The 13,716-nt window shown below is 43.4% G+C and overlaps 1 protein-coding gene across 1 annotated transcript; it reads right to left on the reverse strand.

The window, feature by feature from the left end:
• Positions 1-670: 670 nt before the first annotated feature.
• Positions 671-12,160, reverse strand: CD5L (CD5 molecule like). Its single transcript, XM_004447355.4, has 6 exons — positions 11,995-12,160; positions 8,767-8,793; positions 5,640-5,963; positions 4,264-4,581; positions 2,888-3,208; positions 671-1,693 (listed from the first exon to the last, which is right to left on the reverse strand). Exons 1-6 carry the CDS (start codon positions 12,020-12,022, stop codon positions 1,677-1,679), a joined length of 1,035 nt encoding a protein of 344 aa, XP_004447412.1. The 5' UTR covers positions 12,023-12,160; the 3' UTR covers positions 671-1,676.
• Positions 12,161-13,716: the final 1,556 nt, after the last annotated feature.

Below are 13,716 nucleotides of genomic sequence, written 5' to 3' on the forward strand. Positions count from 1 at the left end.
TATCTGAGATCTGCAGAACGAAGGTGACAGGCATACTCTGAAACTAAGGAATGAGCAAATCTTTGTCCCCAAATGGTATCTGTTCCATGTACTTCCTTGAGGACTTGCTTCTTTACAGAGGACCCCGTTGTTCTGTCATTATGGCTCTACCATGCCAGAAATCTGTTCTCTCGCAAGTGATTTTTTTTCCCCTGTTAAGCCCTTAGAGAATCACAGCTCTTCCTCCTGATTCCCAGGCCATGTTGAGCTCCGTCTTTGCCTCACCTGTCCACTGCACCCTTCCTTTCACTAGCTGTCTTGCCTTTACAGATTACGGTTCTGATGAAGTTAATCAGAGCAGCATCCAGAGACCAGTGTGGTTTGGGGTAGAAACATAAAGACACTGGTTAGAAGAGTCGCGAGAGAAAAAAAATGATGGAGGGTTAGAAAAGTATGACATTAGAGATTATTAGACATATGTTTGTCTTGGATGCAATAGTGACCAAAATGACTTCAGATTCACAGACTGGAGCTGGAATGGGGGGTGCCACATCCAGGGTAGAGGGCACTGTTTCATATACATGTCTGCTGGCAGGTGCTCTAATCCTCTGAAAAGACCATCACTGAGAAGCTGATGCACTTGCTTCCCCATGGGCAGAAAGAAAATATCACACAGAGGGAAAACTGCTGCGACCTTGACATTTAATTTATTAGACCGTGTAAATGTAGGCATGCTCTAGGTAACCAGTTTAGCCTCAGAGGCTAAGGTTGTCTATTTTTACACTGAAGTCTTGATTTCTCCTTAGGATCAACCTGTTTTGCCTCAGGTCAGCAGGCCCCAAATCCTCTCTTGATAAGATGAAAAGTGTTTTCTAACTGGTATGAGGTTCAACTCTGAACTTCCCCAACCTCCTGCTTCTTTATTTCCCTTATCTTCATGGCACTCCCATAGCCAATACATTTTTCTCTGAATAGAGTAAATGCATTTGTAACATTCCACTTGCTAAATGCCAACCATGCTGGCAAGTTGTCTAGGGAGAGATGAAAAAGATATTTATTAGGGAATTCAGGGGATTCAACATCTTTTTCTAAGAATTATGAAATAGATCAGGTGTAGGATTGGAGGACATTGCTCTGTTTCTTAAAGAATGTTTTACTCTCACCAAGGAATAACAGAATAGGAAGACATCATTAATTTTTGTGAACATCCAAGACTTGTGAAAAAGGGTGCAAAATGACTAAGTTTTCCCCAAGTTCCATGAAATTGTCTACCCATGTCTCCTTTTGTTGCTTCACGCCTTTCATCTTGTTTTCAGACCTAGAACTTGCCTTAGAAATGACCAGCAAAATCTGATTAAAGTGGCAGGCCTGGGGGGCCCCAAGCAAGTTGGGAAGAGGAAGGCAAGGCCAGAACCAATGCCAAGGGGTCAGCAGAGAGGAGAGGGTGACGGGAACCTTATCTTTCCCAGAATAGGTTCCTGTTTCTTCCCTCACACCTCATGTCTCCAGGTAAGCATGGGGGTGCTTGTCTCAGAGAGCAAGGCTTAAGCAGTGTTCAGATTCCTGCGGAGGGGATGAGGGAGTTGTGGCTAAAGCTTGCAGGCCCAGATGAGCAGTGGGATAATCCAGGCCCATAGGAATAAGCAGGGTACACTCAGCAAGGAGCAGGTGGGCAGCAGTGGAGGCCAGGTCATACATCAAGAAGGCCGGAATGCTGTAAATAGAAGAATATACCATAAGGATGGTGACAGACCTGGAGGGGATTATTTCAGTCAAGCTCAAAGAGCCTAGGGAAGAAGACTGTTGCCCAGAACAGGAAAGAGCAGCCCTCCCAGGGCCTAAGCCACATACATATCCCACACCCAAGCTGGGTCCAGTCAGGATCCCAGGGACTTATTCAGCCAGCTCCCATGTCAGTCACACATAGTATTCACATAATTAACAATCACGCAATCACAGAACTCTGAGGCCAATGGGGCAAGTGCCTCCCTATCTTACAGATGAAAATGCTGAGCTTCAAAGCAGTTAACTGACTCTCTAAGATTCAAGGTGGCAGCAACAGAGCTCAAACCTAGTCTTCAGTTGCTTGATCCCTCCTTTTCTGGACACTAAACCACTCCCCACCTTCTTTGGTTAACTATCAGCTCTTTCCCAGTTACAGAGGTAAGCATTTAATGAAGATCCTTGCACAGCCTCCTCCGACGCCGATTGTAAAACTGAGCTTCTGGCCTGTGGTTTTCTTGAGTCAGCTGCACTCGCATTTCCAGGGCCTCTTCCTCCACTTCCCTGAAGAGGTCCACAGTGCAGGGCTGGTATTCAGGACTCTCTGTTAAGACTCTCTCATGCACAGACCCAAAGAGCCCCCATTCCCACACCCTGCTTCCACTAACTCAAAATCTGGGGAGTGACAAGAAGTAGGATAAGGTGCAGCCCTCTTCCAAGTTTAAACTTAGGGTTTGAAGGTTGACTGGTCTAAGAGAATTAGACCTGGACTGAGAGTTAAGAGAGTTTGTTTTCAGTTCTACTCTATCTTTTGAAAGCAATTTTTATGATTTTGGGAAGTTTCTTTTCTTCTCTAACCCTCACTTTCTTCATGCTTGATAGAAGGGTGTTGATCCAATACTTTTCAAAACCCCTCTTGTCCTCATATTCAATTGTGTTTTTTTTTTAATTCCCAGTGTCAGCCCACCACACCTCCAACACACACACACACACACACACAGAGCAACAGCTACTGAAATGCATCAGTCATATCCCTAGAAGGGCACATGGGGTAGGCAGTGCTTATGGGCAGCCCTATGGCACTGGAAGAGCTACCCTCATCCCAGAGCCCACCCACACTACTACTACACCTCTTCCATCACTCCCCACCATCCCAGTCCTCATAGGCTCTATCTACAAGACTTACGTGAGCAGTTCATGGCCACATCTTCTTTGTGGGTACAGTCGTGATACCCCCAAAATCGGTGTTGGCACTGCTCCAGAGACTGCTCCATTCCTGAACAACGAACTTCATCAAGCCAGATGCGGCCAACCCCAGGGCCAAATTGTTTCTTGGCTTTGGCAATTGAAAGGAGGGGCTCCCCACAGCCCAGCTGCCTGCATACCACCAGGTTCTCAGTTTCTCCCCAGCCATCATCGCACACAGAGCCCCATTCACCCTTGTGCAGCACCGCCAGGCGCCCAGAGCAGCGGTGCTCTCCTCCTTCCAGCTTCAATTCAAAGGGATCTGCAGGTTGAAGGAGGAAATCAGGGGTTGGAGAGAGGCAGGGAAGGAAGAAAAATATCAGTAGACTACCTACATCTTCACCCAAACCTCATCAGCATATTTCAAATTTTCCAAGTGTGATTTCTGTGATTCCAGCCCCTTCTTGATGTCTCTACTGGATTCCAACCCATGTGGCACAAGTTTGTTTCCTTAGCTTGGCTCCTTTTACTTCCCCAACTATTTTTTCTTAATCAGTGGGTTTTTTGCTTTGTTTTGGGGTTTGTTTGTTTTTTCCTTCTCCCTACCTCCTTGCTGTTTTTCACTTTCTGAGTCTGTTCATCTTCCTTGTTTCTTTAGAAGGCACCAGGAGCCAAACCTGGCACTTCCAATATGGGGGAGAGATATCTAAGCACTTGAGCCACCTCACCTCTGCTTCCTGCTTTGTTGTCTCTCATTCTGTTTTTCCTCCCCACATCTCTTGTTGCATCAACTTGTTGCATCAGCTGGCTGCATCATGTCAGCTTGCCATCTTCTTTAGGAGGCACCAGGAATCCCTGCTCCCAGCTTTGCTGTGTCTCCCATTATGTTCCTTTCCTCTTGTGTCAGCTTGCCCTGTCTGCCCATTGAACCTGCTCACCATCTTCTTTAGGAGGCACCAGGATCTGAACTAGCAACCACCCATGTCGTAGGAGGAGCCCAGTTGCCTGAGCCACATCTGCTCCCCCCCCCCCCATCTTTTTTATAACTCTAATATTTGTAAATGATTTCTAAAAGTTTTTAAAAACTGAACAACTCAACAGTTACATGAAATGGTTTGCTCTGTCCCTATTATGTGAAATTCAATATAATAACAGTACACAGAAATATAGTGCTTAATGTTGTTTAAAACATTTTCATATACAAAGGAAAGTGTTATTATCCCAGTTTTAAAGATGAGAGAATTGAGGATCAGAACAATAATGTAATTTTGCCATGGTCATTTGATGTATGAGTAGTTATCTGTAAATATTGGTTGAATGGAATTCTGTTTAATCAAATTAATGAATGAACTAAGTCTCTTGGCTTGTAGACATTACCTTCACATTGGACCCAAGCATCCTCCTCATGTGTGCAGTTGTTCTTCTGCCAAGGTCTGGAAGGGCAACTGTGAAGGGTTAGTTCTCGTCCTGAACATGACACCTGGCTCAGCCAGGTGGGCCCTTGGCCCTGGCAAGCCTTGTCACAGCATGCTCGGGTCAAAATGGCCCTTCCACATCCCAGCTGCCGGCACACCACCTTGGCTGCACGGAGGTTCCAGCCTGCTTGGCATACAGTGCCCCACTGGTCCTGGTGCTTCACCTCCACTCTCCCTGTACAGCGTCCAGGGCCATCAACCAGCCTCACAGTCTCTGGGACTGGAGAAAAGAAGGAGGAAGTGGTCACTACCACAGAAATATGGTAAAGGAGCCCAATGTACACATCTCTCTAGTTGGTGTCTAGTTGCTTAGCACTTAGTAACTACCTAATAGATGTTTGTTAAAGAATGGATGAGCGAGTCAATGAATGAATATTGTTTATCAGCTCTAAGTTCAGTCACTAATCATTTCTTTAGCGTTTAATAGTTTTCAAATTATTTTCACATTCAACTTCTCATTTGCTTCTCAAACAAAGACATTGCAGATTGACAAAACACACACAAACACACACTCACACAATAATAACATACATGATGCACCTAAAACCAAATACTTTTCAGTTCAGGGTTGGCATTATCATCCAATTATCCCGGATTAGTACACCTAACCCTCAGTCTTTATAAGAACTAGAAATGAAATCTTGGTGCCAGGGCACAAAGATTCAATAATTATTTACCTGGTAAACTCTATGGGAAGACAAAGAAAGGAGAAGACATGGACTACCCTCCAGTTAAATCACAGACCAATGGGAAAGTATCCTCAAAGTGGGGAGAAGTGATACATAGAAAGTAAATACACAGGGAACTAAAGGAATATTTAAAATCTAATATCATACTAAATAATATATAATATATATAAATGTATGTTACATATATTTTGGGTTTCAGGAGCATCTACCAAATTAGACTGTGGACTCCTTGAGAGCTGGAACTGAAACAAACATGCATTATACTTTTGGAGCTCATTTCTTCCCCATAACTCCACTCCAGCTCCAGACTAGATAGAGGATACACTATTCAACATATGTTTGGTGATTGCTGTAGAATCTGTGCTTGTGTTTGTGTGTGTGTGTGTGCGTAAAGGGAAATCAGTTCTCATATTGACTGTAATTAAGATGAAGGCATTAAACCAAGGCTCACAATGGAGGAAGTGTGAGATGTGAAGGACAAGGGACCAATTAGCCATTGCAGTCCCTGTGAAAATCCTTGGAAACAACGACAAATGAGAGTGACGTTGTGGGGAATGGGAAGACGGTCTTTGAGCACTGTCATACTCACTCTCACATGATGCCCCTGCATCTTCATTGTGAAAACAGTTAAAGACATCATCGTCTTGTACACATTGAGCCAGTGTGTCTTCCATCCCATTGCAATCAACGTCTTGGATGTGAACTGGTTGGTTTTCTTCTGCCAGAGGTTTATATAAAGTACCACTGGGTGTTCCGTTGGCTGCTCCACAGCCCAGCTCCCGGCATACCACAGCCACATCCGTCAAGTCCCAGCCATCATCGCATACGGTGCCCCACTGACCATTCCGTTTCACCTCCACCCGCCCTTCACAGTGGTGGGGGCCTCTCACCAGTCGCACACTGGATGAAGACTCTGCAGAAAGAAGGGACATTAGCTGGAGATATGGTTGCAGCCCAAAGGGTACTCAGGGATGTATTCAGTCAACTTATGACTGCTTCCATCAGTCACAGAAGATGCAGAAAGTTAGGGGAGAGGGGAAAGGAGAGGTCAGAAGGAAAAGGTAGGAAGAAGAGCTGCAGGACTCCATCTCTGCGTTCTGATTCTGTTATACCCTTAATTTTACTCTACCAATAAGTTCCATCTAGAGATACCCAGATAAGACTGGTGGCTTTTCAGTTTGAAGATTAAGAAAAGAATTTGGCTGAAGATCCAGCAGAGTCCTTAGAATCTCTGGTGGTCAGAACCAAAGGGGCAGGTAGAGATCATTCCACTACTTCACAGATAACATTGTCCATTAATGAAAGCCTCAGACCAGAATGAAAGTTTAGAGATGATAACTGCTGTGTTTTTTCTTCTTCAAGACTCTGTCTCTTCCCATGGCATATAAATGGAGGCAGGGAGTCTGTGTATAATGTCGGCGCCCAAGTTGAGCAACCTTTCTATCTCCCACTATCAGTGACCCACCCCTACCCATCCTTGGTGCTTCCTATGACATTTTCCCATGTCCAAGCACCCAGCTCAGAAGAAACAGAGAAAAGCACTGGGTAAGGGAAAAGTCAGAGTCTCAGAGCCCCAATACCTAGTCTAGGGGATTCACCGAAGGTGGATTAGGGATAAGAGAGAGTTTCCACAGAGCCTCCAGATAAATTTTGAGGAATCCAAGACTTGGTTCTGATTCCTGGCTAGAACTCTGGGGCAGTAGGTTGGGGCAGAAGGTCTCTTCCTTCTACCAAGACATTAATGTACAGTAGAGATGGAGGTATGGGGAAACCAGGGAACAATGAGCCCATTGGGAAAAAAAAGTTTGTTGAGCACATACTATAATATAGGGGCTGTTTTATGAACTCAGAGAGGAGTGATGAATAGATGATAGTGCTGCTGCCTTTAGGAGCTTATATTTGGCAAGCTTGAGGCAACCCCACTGAGTCTCCTGTAGCCCCAAAGTGATATTGAGAAAAGCTACATTTGCTGTCTTCATGGAGTAGAGAAGTTAGCCAGGGTGGGGCAGTTACCTGTGAGAGGTCTGGGGCACCTGGAGCTGTCACATTTGGACTGTGGTCTCCTGGCCAGGCCACTGGGATATAAATAGTTTAACAAATACCAACATGGACCTAATAGTCCAACCAGATGCCAACATGGATGGAAGATGACATCTGAGGACCAGATTTCCTCTGCTTGCCTTGTCTCACCCCTGATAAACTCCCCAGAACTTGGAGTCAACCCCAGGAGAAGAGGCTGAATGAAAACTCTAATCTGACTGATATTAAACTGTATTGGGAAGCTTATATTTGGTGTGCTCATTTGGTTTTTGTTTCTGTCTTTGCCTTCCTTAATTTATTTTGGCAATATGTAGAACAGAGGCTAAAAATTAAAAAATTAAATTAAGTAATAGGAAAACTAAGAAAGTTATCATTTTGCCACATTTAAGGCTTATACATCTGGGTACAAAACTAATCCAAAAGGAGCTACCCAGAAATAATGTTTGAGTCAATATAGTTCATTGTAACTAAGATTAGAGTTTGGATTGGGTTAGTAGGTACTCCAAGAAAGATTAGCTATCTGGATCATGTACATATTATTTTATTTTATTTTAGATTATAAAATTCTTGTGCTAAATTAAACTTACTTTTAATGAATTTTCATTTTCCATGGAAAACTAAAAGAACCCAAGAAAAGAAGAAATCATTTTTAATATGAAACACAGAATAAGTATTTTTTTAAAAATCTAGCTTGAGAGGAGAGTGAATAGCTAAGAAAATATTTGAAAGCAAGAGAGAAAAGTAAGGGATATGGTCAGGGTAGCTGTGTTTTAGGCAGTGCCTTTAGCGATAGAGGGCTTGAGAGAGGAATCCAGGGACAGAGGTGTAATATCCCGGGGTATAGGGAGGTTCTAAGAAAAGCAGTTGTCTCCTGGCACCAGCATAGAGGGACTTCCCTGGAAGCCAGAGAAAAAAAGATCTATCTGAGTGTCAGCCTAAGAACCCAGAAGCAGCACTTGTTAAGGAATCAAATTACACCTAGGAGGGTATAGGAGACTTCACAGCCATATCAGAGCTTGTAGCTGCCTCTCTCTGTGAAGTTTCTACCATCAAAAGGAAGGGTAGACGGGAGGAGTAATGTAAAAGGAGCTGATAATCCACAAACAATTCCTTGGCTTTGGACCATCATAGCCTTCTTTTCCTGTTGACTTCTACTCCGTGTGCCTCCCCTCCATCTCCTTGGTTTTGCAGTTTGTGAATCGCCCAAAGGATTCTTGCAGAGGTGGTCAGAGGAGGCTGAAATCCAGCCTGCAGTCCACTGGTCAGGTCATGTGCTTCACAGTGACAGATGAATTTCTAATTCAAACATTGAGGTTGGCAGGAGGACCTGGATGTGCTAGAATCCAGGAGAACAAAAGGAAGTTCATTTCCCAGCTATGCCCACAAGGGGTGAGGTGCCTTCTGGACCTGAAATAAAATCATTTGCTAGTTGAAGGCTGACCAAGCTCCATTAAGGCAGAGTGGGGAGGAGTCTCCTTATGGGAGAAACTACCCTAATTCTTTTTAGGTTCTGGAGGTAGAAATACACCCAGTCAAGACTCAGTAGGTAAAGTGGAGAACTGGAAAGAAGGTGTATTGTACCTGTTTTGAACCACAGCATCTCTCCATGGACCAGGAAGCTTCAAAATTTCCACTCCCCTTACCTTGGTCCTCTAAGGACCCCCAGAAAAACTTACCTAAGAGGCCAGGTCCGGTAGAAATGGCTGGGGGAAGAAAAAGGAAGTGAGTAAGATCAGGGAATCAATTTTCAAGGTTTTCTTGAACACAACTCTATGCACGGCTCTTGCCAAGCCTTGAGGGAAAGTAAGATTGGCTGATAAAGAACTTTCAAGGCAGGTCCTGTTGGGAACTTCTCCTCCTGAGATGACCAGCCTTGAGGGACCCATGGATGTGGATTAGGATAACAAGCTAGGAACCACAAAGACCGATTCTACCACAACCAACTGACCCCATCCTGTCCCCATTACAAGTGATGGCAGCTCTACCCCAGGCTTTGGTTTTCTATTCCAGTCGATTAGATTAATTGGTTATTTTTGGCTGTGATAAATGTGTTGCATACAGGCTCTGGGCTCAATGTGAAAGAGTGCTAGAGGCCACTGGCAAGACACACTGGTGGGGGAAGGTAAAGACGCAGTGGGGACTACACAGAGTTCATGAGAGTGTTCACTGACACTGCATTTAGACAAGGGTCAGCACTGTTTTTCATATTTAATTCTTTGTGGGCCATGTGGTCTCTGCTGCAACTACTTAGCTCTGCCACAGTACCATGAAAGCAGCCATAGGCAATGAATGGACAGGGCTGTATATAAACCTTTATATAGGGATACTAAAATTTAATTTTCATGTAATTGTCATATATCAAGAAATATTATTCTTCCTTTGATTTTTTTAACCATTTAAAAATGTGACAATCATTCTTAATTCCCAGGCTGTACCAAAACAGGTTATGAACGGTAGATTGCTCACCCTTAATTTAGACACAGGTCAGAAAGTTGCTCTCATCAGTACCAAATCTCCAGATTTAAGCACCAGCTTGCCTTAGAAACATCAAAGTTTTTTCCTATAGGCTTTCTCTGAGGTGGACTCTTCGATCCATTAAGCTCCCTCCTAAAGCTGTAGAGAGTCCTGAGCCCTGCGACGTCCAAACAACCCTGAGATCTAGATATTTTTAACTGCTGAACTCAAAACTCATAGGATTTTTCTGCAGGAGCTATTATCATCTTTGGACCTCCAGCCTAGAACTTTTCAGGCAGATCCAAATATTTCTGTGGCTTGTTCTAGAATCTTTTCTTCTCAGTTTCCAAGGAGTTCATCAATAGCTGTTTGCCCTTAATCTTCAGCATGTGGCTACAACCAGACTTGTTTGTAACTGTCTTAAACCCATGATTCTGGGAAGCGGACTTGGCCTAATGGATCGGGCGTCTGCCTACCACATGGGAGGTCCCCAGTTCAAACCCCGGCCCTCCTTGACCTATGTGGAGCTGGCCCATACGCAGTGCTGATGTGCGCAAGGAGTGCCGTGCCACACAAGGGTGTCCCCCGTGTAGGGGAGCCCCACGCGCAAGGAGTGCACCCCGTAAGGAGAGCTGCCCAGTGTGAAAGAAAGAGCACTTGCCCAAGAATGGCACCACACACACGGAGAGCTGACATAACAAGATGACACAACAAAAAGAAACACAGATTCCCGGTGCCACTGATAAGGATAGAAGCAGTCACAGAAGAACACACAGCAAATGGACACAGAGCGGACAACTGGGGGGTGGGGAAGGGGAGAGAAATAAAAAATAAATCTTTAAAAAATAAAATAAAATAAAACCCAATGATTCAGATTTGAGAATCATTGCATATCCATACAAAGGCAACACTATGTGCCAGACCTGAAATGCAAGATAGAAAGTGATAGATAGAAGATAAAAGCCAGTAAATGACTTGAAAACTGTGCAGGGAGAAAGATAAATGAAGGTAGCACACACCAGGAAGTTTTCAGGAAGGTGATGGAACTGAAGGTGATCCTGGGAGATTCAATAGCACATTTTTGAGGGAAATGGATATGGCTCAATCATATGGGCTCCCGTCTACCATACAGAAGGTCCAGAGTTCAATGCCCAGGTGAGGGCAAGTTGGTCCACACAGCCAGCTGTCCACACAGAATGTCGACCCACATGGGAATGTGGCCACATGCAGAAGTGCTGCCCTGCATGGGAATACCACCCCATGTGGGAAAGCTCCTTGTGCAGCAGTGCCAGCTGATGCAGAGGGCTGGCGCAGCAAGATGATACAACAAGAGACACAGAAGAGACAAAATAAGAAGACGTAGCAGAACAGGGAGATAAGGTGGCGCAAGAGAGTATTCACCTCTCTCCCACACTAGAAGGTCTCAGGATCAGTTCCCGGAGCTGCCTAATGAGAATAGAAGCAGCACAGAAGAACACACAATGAATGGACACAGAGAGCAGACAACAGGGGAAATAAATAAGTAAGTAAGTAAGTAAGTTAGTAAGTAAATAAATAAATAATAAAATAAATCTTTTAAAAAATAGTGCATTTTTGATAGGCAAGTCTGGATACATGGGAGTATATAGATGTTCAAGATATGGCCAGTGCCCAACATAGAGCAAATAAATGCCCAGTTGAGAGAAAGAAAGGGTGGGAGGGAGAGAGAAATATTACAGATCACTGTGGGCTTCAGTGATCCACTGGATAGACTAGAACTTCATCAAGCAATGAAAATGGATATTAAGGATTAGAGAAGGGATCTAGCAGGCATTATTAAATACCCTAAGTATGTTAGCTCATGGAAACATTCCTGAACAACCTCTGAGAAGCATACTACTACCTCTATTTCATAGATGAAGAATCAAAATTTCAGAGACATATAATAACTTAAAAATTCAGAAACCCCAGTTTCTTTGGCTCCCAAATCCTCATTCATTCATTCTAGTTTACTGTAAGCAATAAGAAGCTGGAGAAAATTAGGGAAATATTATCCAAAAAATTCTTTAGAGGAAATGACATTAAGTCAATGAAAGGCTTTTTTTTTTTTGCAGCTCAACTTCCTTTCCCGCTCTACCTGCTGCTACTCAGCGTTCATTTACTTGTCTTCCCATAAATAATTGATTTAGGGAAGCATGTAAAAAGGGAAATGAAATAAATGACCATAAACTGCTTAGTAAAAATATAAGGGAATAAGAAAAAACGTGACAAAGTGAATTATAAATTGGGTATGGATTAAGTGACTTCTGGGGGTTTAGAGCAGTTATCACAGGCAGAGAAAGGAGAAAGGAAGCAGAGAGAACCCTGTCCTTGAAATATACCTGGATTTGTGCAGGAAGGGCAGGGGAGAATTCTTTTGATCAAAGTCCCACAAAACTCTGACACCTAAGTCAGCAGAAGGAGATACTCACCAAGGATCAAGAAGAATAGCAGTGCCATGATCAGGACCGCTGAAAATGTTGAACTGAGATTTAAGTCTGGAAGAAGGCCCCAGAGCAGCAATATTCAGCTTTGGCTGAAAGTGTGCTGAGAGGAGGGAGGAGGCAGGTCCTATCTACAGCAGAAGCATTATCAGATGACCAGAAACCAATGGGCTCAGGGGACAGAACTGATAGAGTTGGATTTGCTGAATTTAGCATGTCCCAGAGGAAGAGAAATGACCAGAAATGGCAGATACTCAGAACAAAATTTTAATCAACAGGCTGTCATGATTTGGTTCTGCTGTAATCCCAGCTCCATCTCTCTCTTACTTCATCCCTTTACTACATAAACAAGGGAAACAGCTCCCATAAGGAAAGACAAGTACCAAGAATGGGACCATCTCTTATTAGAAGATCAGGCAATGTTTGACCTCAAGTATCGTTCATGGGAGCAGTAATCCAATACTGATTCCTTCACTCCACAAGAAAGTGTCTATAGAATATGGAAGCCAGAGGTCACAGAACAAATTGAGTTGCTCTTGGAGGCACCTCCCCATAGGCCATGATCCAGGATCAAGGTGTCAAGCTCTGCATATAGGGGTAGATTGGTAATCTTCAAACCAGTTTTCCCAGTACTAAGCTGAGAGGCCAGTACATGGATCTGCTTATCATCTGTCTTGTCCTGCTATATTAGGTCCATCTTTAGAAGCTAAGTGGAAATAGTTCCCTGTGGTGATTTGAATGGTCCTCACTTTTAAGATATCATGGACAGAGACTGAGCAGCAAGACCTCCAGTATTCCAGGCAATCTGCCCTGCCGTATTTTTACTTAGTATAGCTATGGTTTGGGAGCCCTTCAACTTTAGAATGTTCAAGTACTCAATTTCATTTGCTAACATAATTCCCTGATGTTTGAAGCAGAGTAATTTTTCTTCTGCAGTTAGACATCTTAGCTTTTCTGAAATATTCAGGTCACCCAGCACAAAGCTTAGTTCATTGTATGTATTCATTTCTTAATCCTGTATTTCTTCATTTTCTTCTTATTGTATACACCAAAAAGTTTTAGCAGCCATTAGAGCCAGGTAATGTGATAGAAACAAGGAATATATTGATGAATAAGGAATAGTTCAGTACTTCAAATGGACATGGTTCAGTAATTACAAAGGCCTGTGAAAACTGTTATAAGAGAGCTAAGTATAAGAAATTTTGGAGACATAATGGAAATAGTCACCTCCACTTAGGGGCTAATCAAAGAAGACTTCATAGAGATGATGACACTTGATCAGGTATTAAAGGATGAGTAGAATGGAGAACCAGAATTAGAAAAGGCTTTGCTAGACATATCTCAACAAATGCAACAGCATTGTCCATTTAAGGGTGTGCAAGTAATTTGGAAGGGCTGAATCACAGCATTCTTGATGGCCAGGGAATAGTGATGTTGAAAGGTACAGAAAGGAAATCATATGAAGGTACAACAGGGTTCAGATGATGGAGAGTCTATTATGAATGGGCTTTGTAAATGCTGATTAAACATATTCTTCCCTTTCCAGATTCTGAAGCAATGCAGTAACAGAGAACTCAAAAAGGGCTCAAAATATCAGCTCTACTGTTGATAAAGCTAGAAAAGATTGCAACTGGGACCCAAGATCTTACATATTTACCTCTGACTTCACCCAATCAGTCATCAAGACAGCAACTGAAGCTTCAGGTGTTC

The sequence above is a fragment of the Dasypus novemcinctus genome, chromosome 13 (genome assembly GCF_030445035.2).
Source record: "Dasypus novemcinctus isolate mDasNov1 chromosome 13, mDasNov1.1.hap2, whole genome shotgun sequence".
Lineage (NCBI taxonomy): Eukaryota > Metazoa > Chordata > Mammalia > Cingulata > Dasypodidae > Dasypus > Dasypus novemcinctus.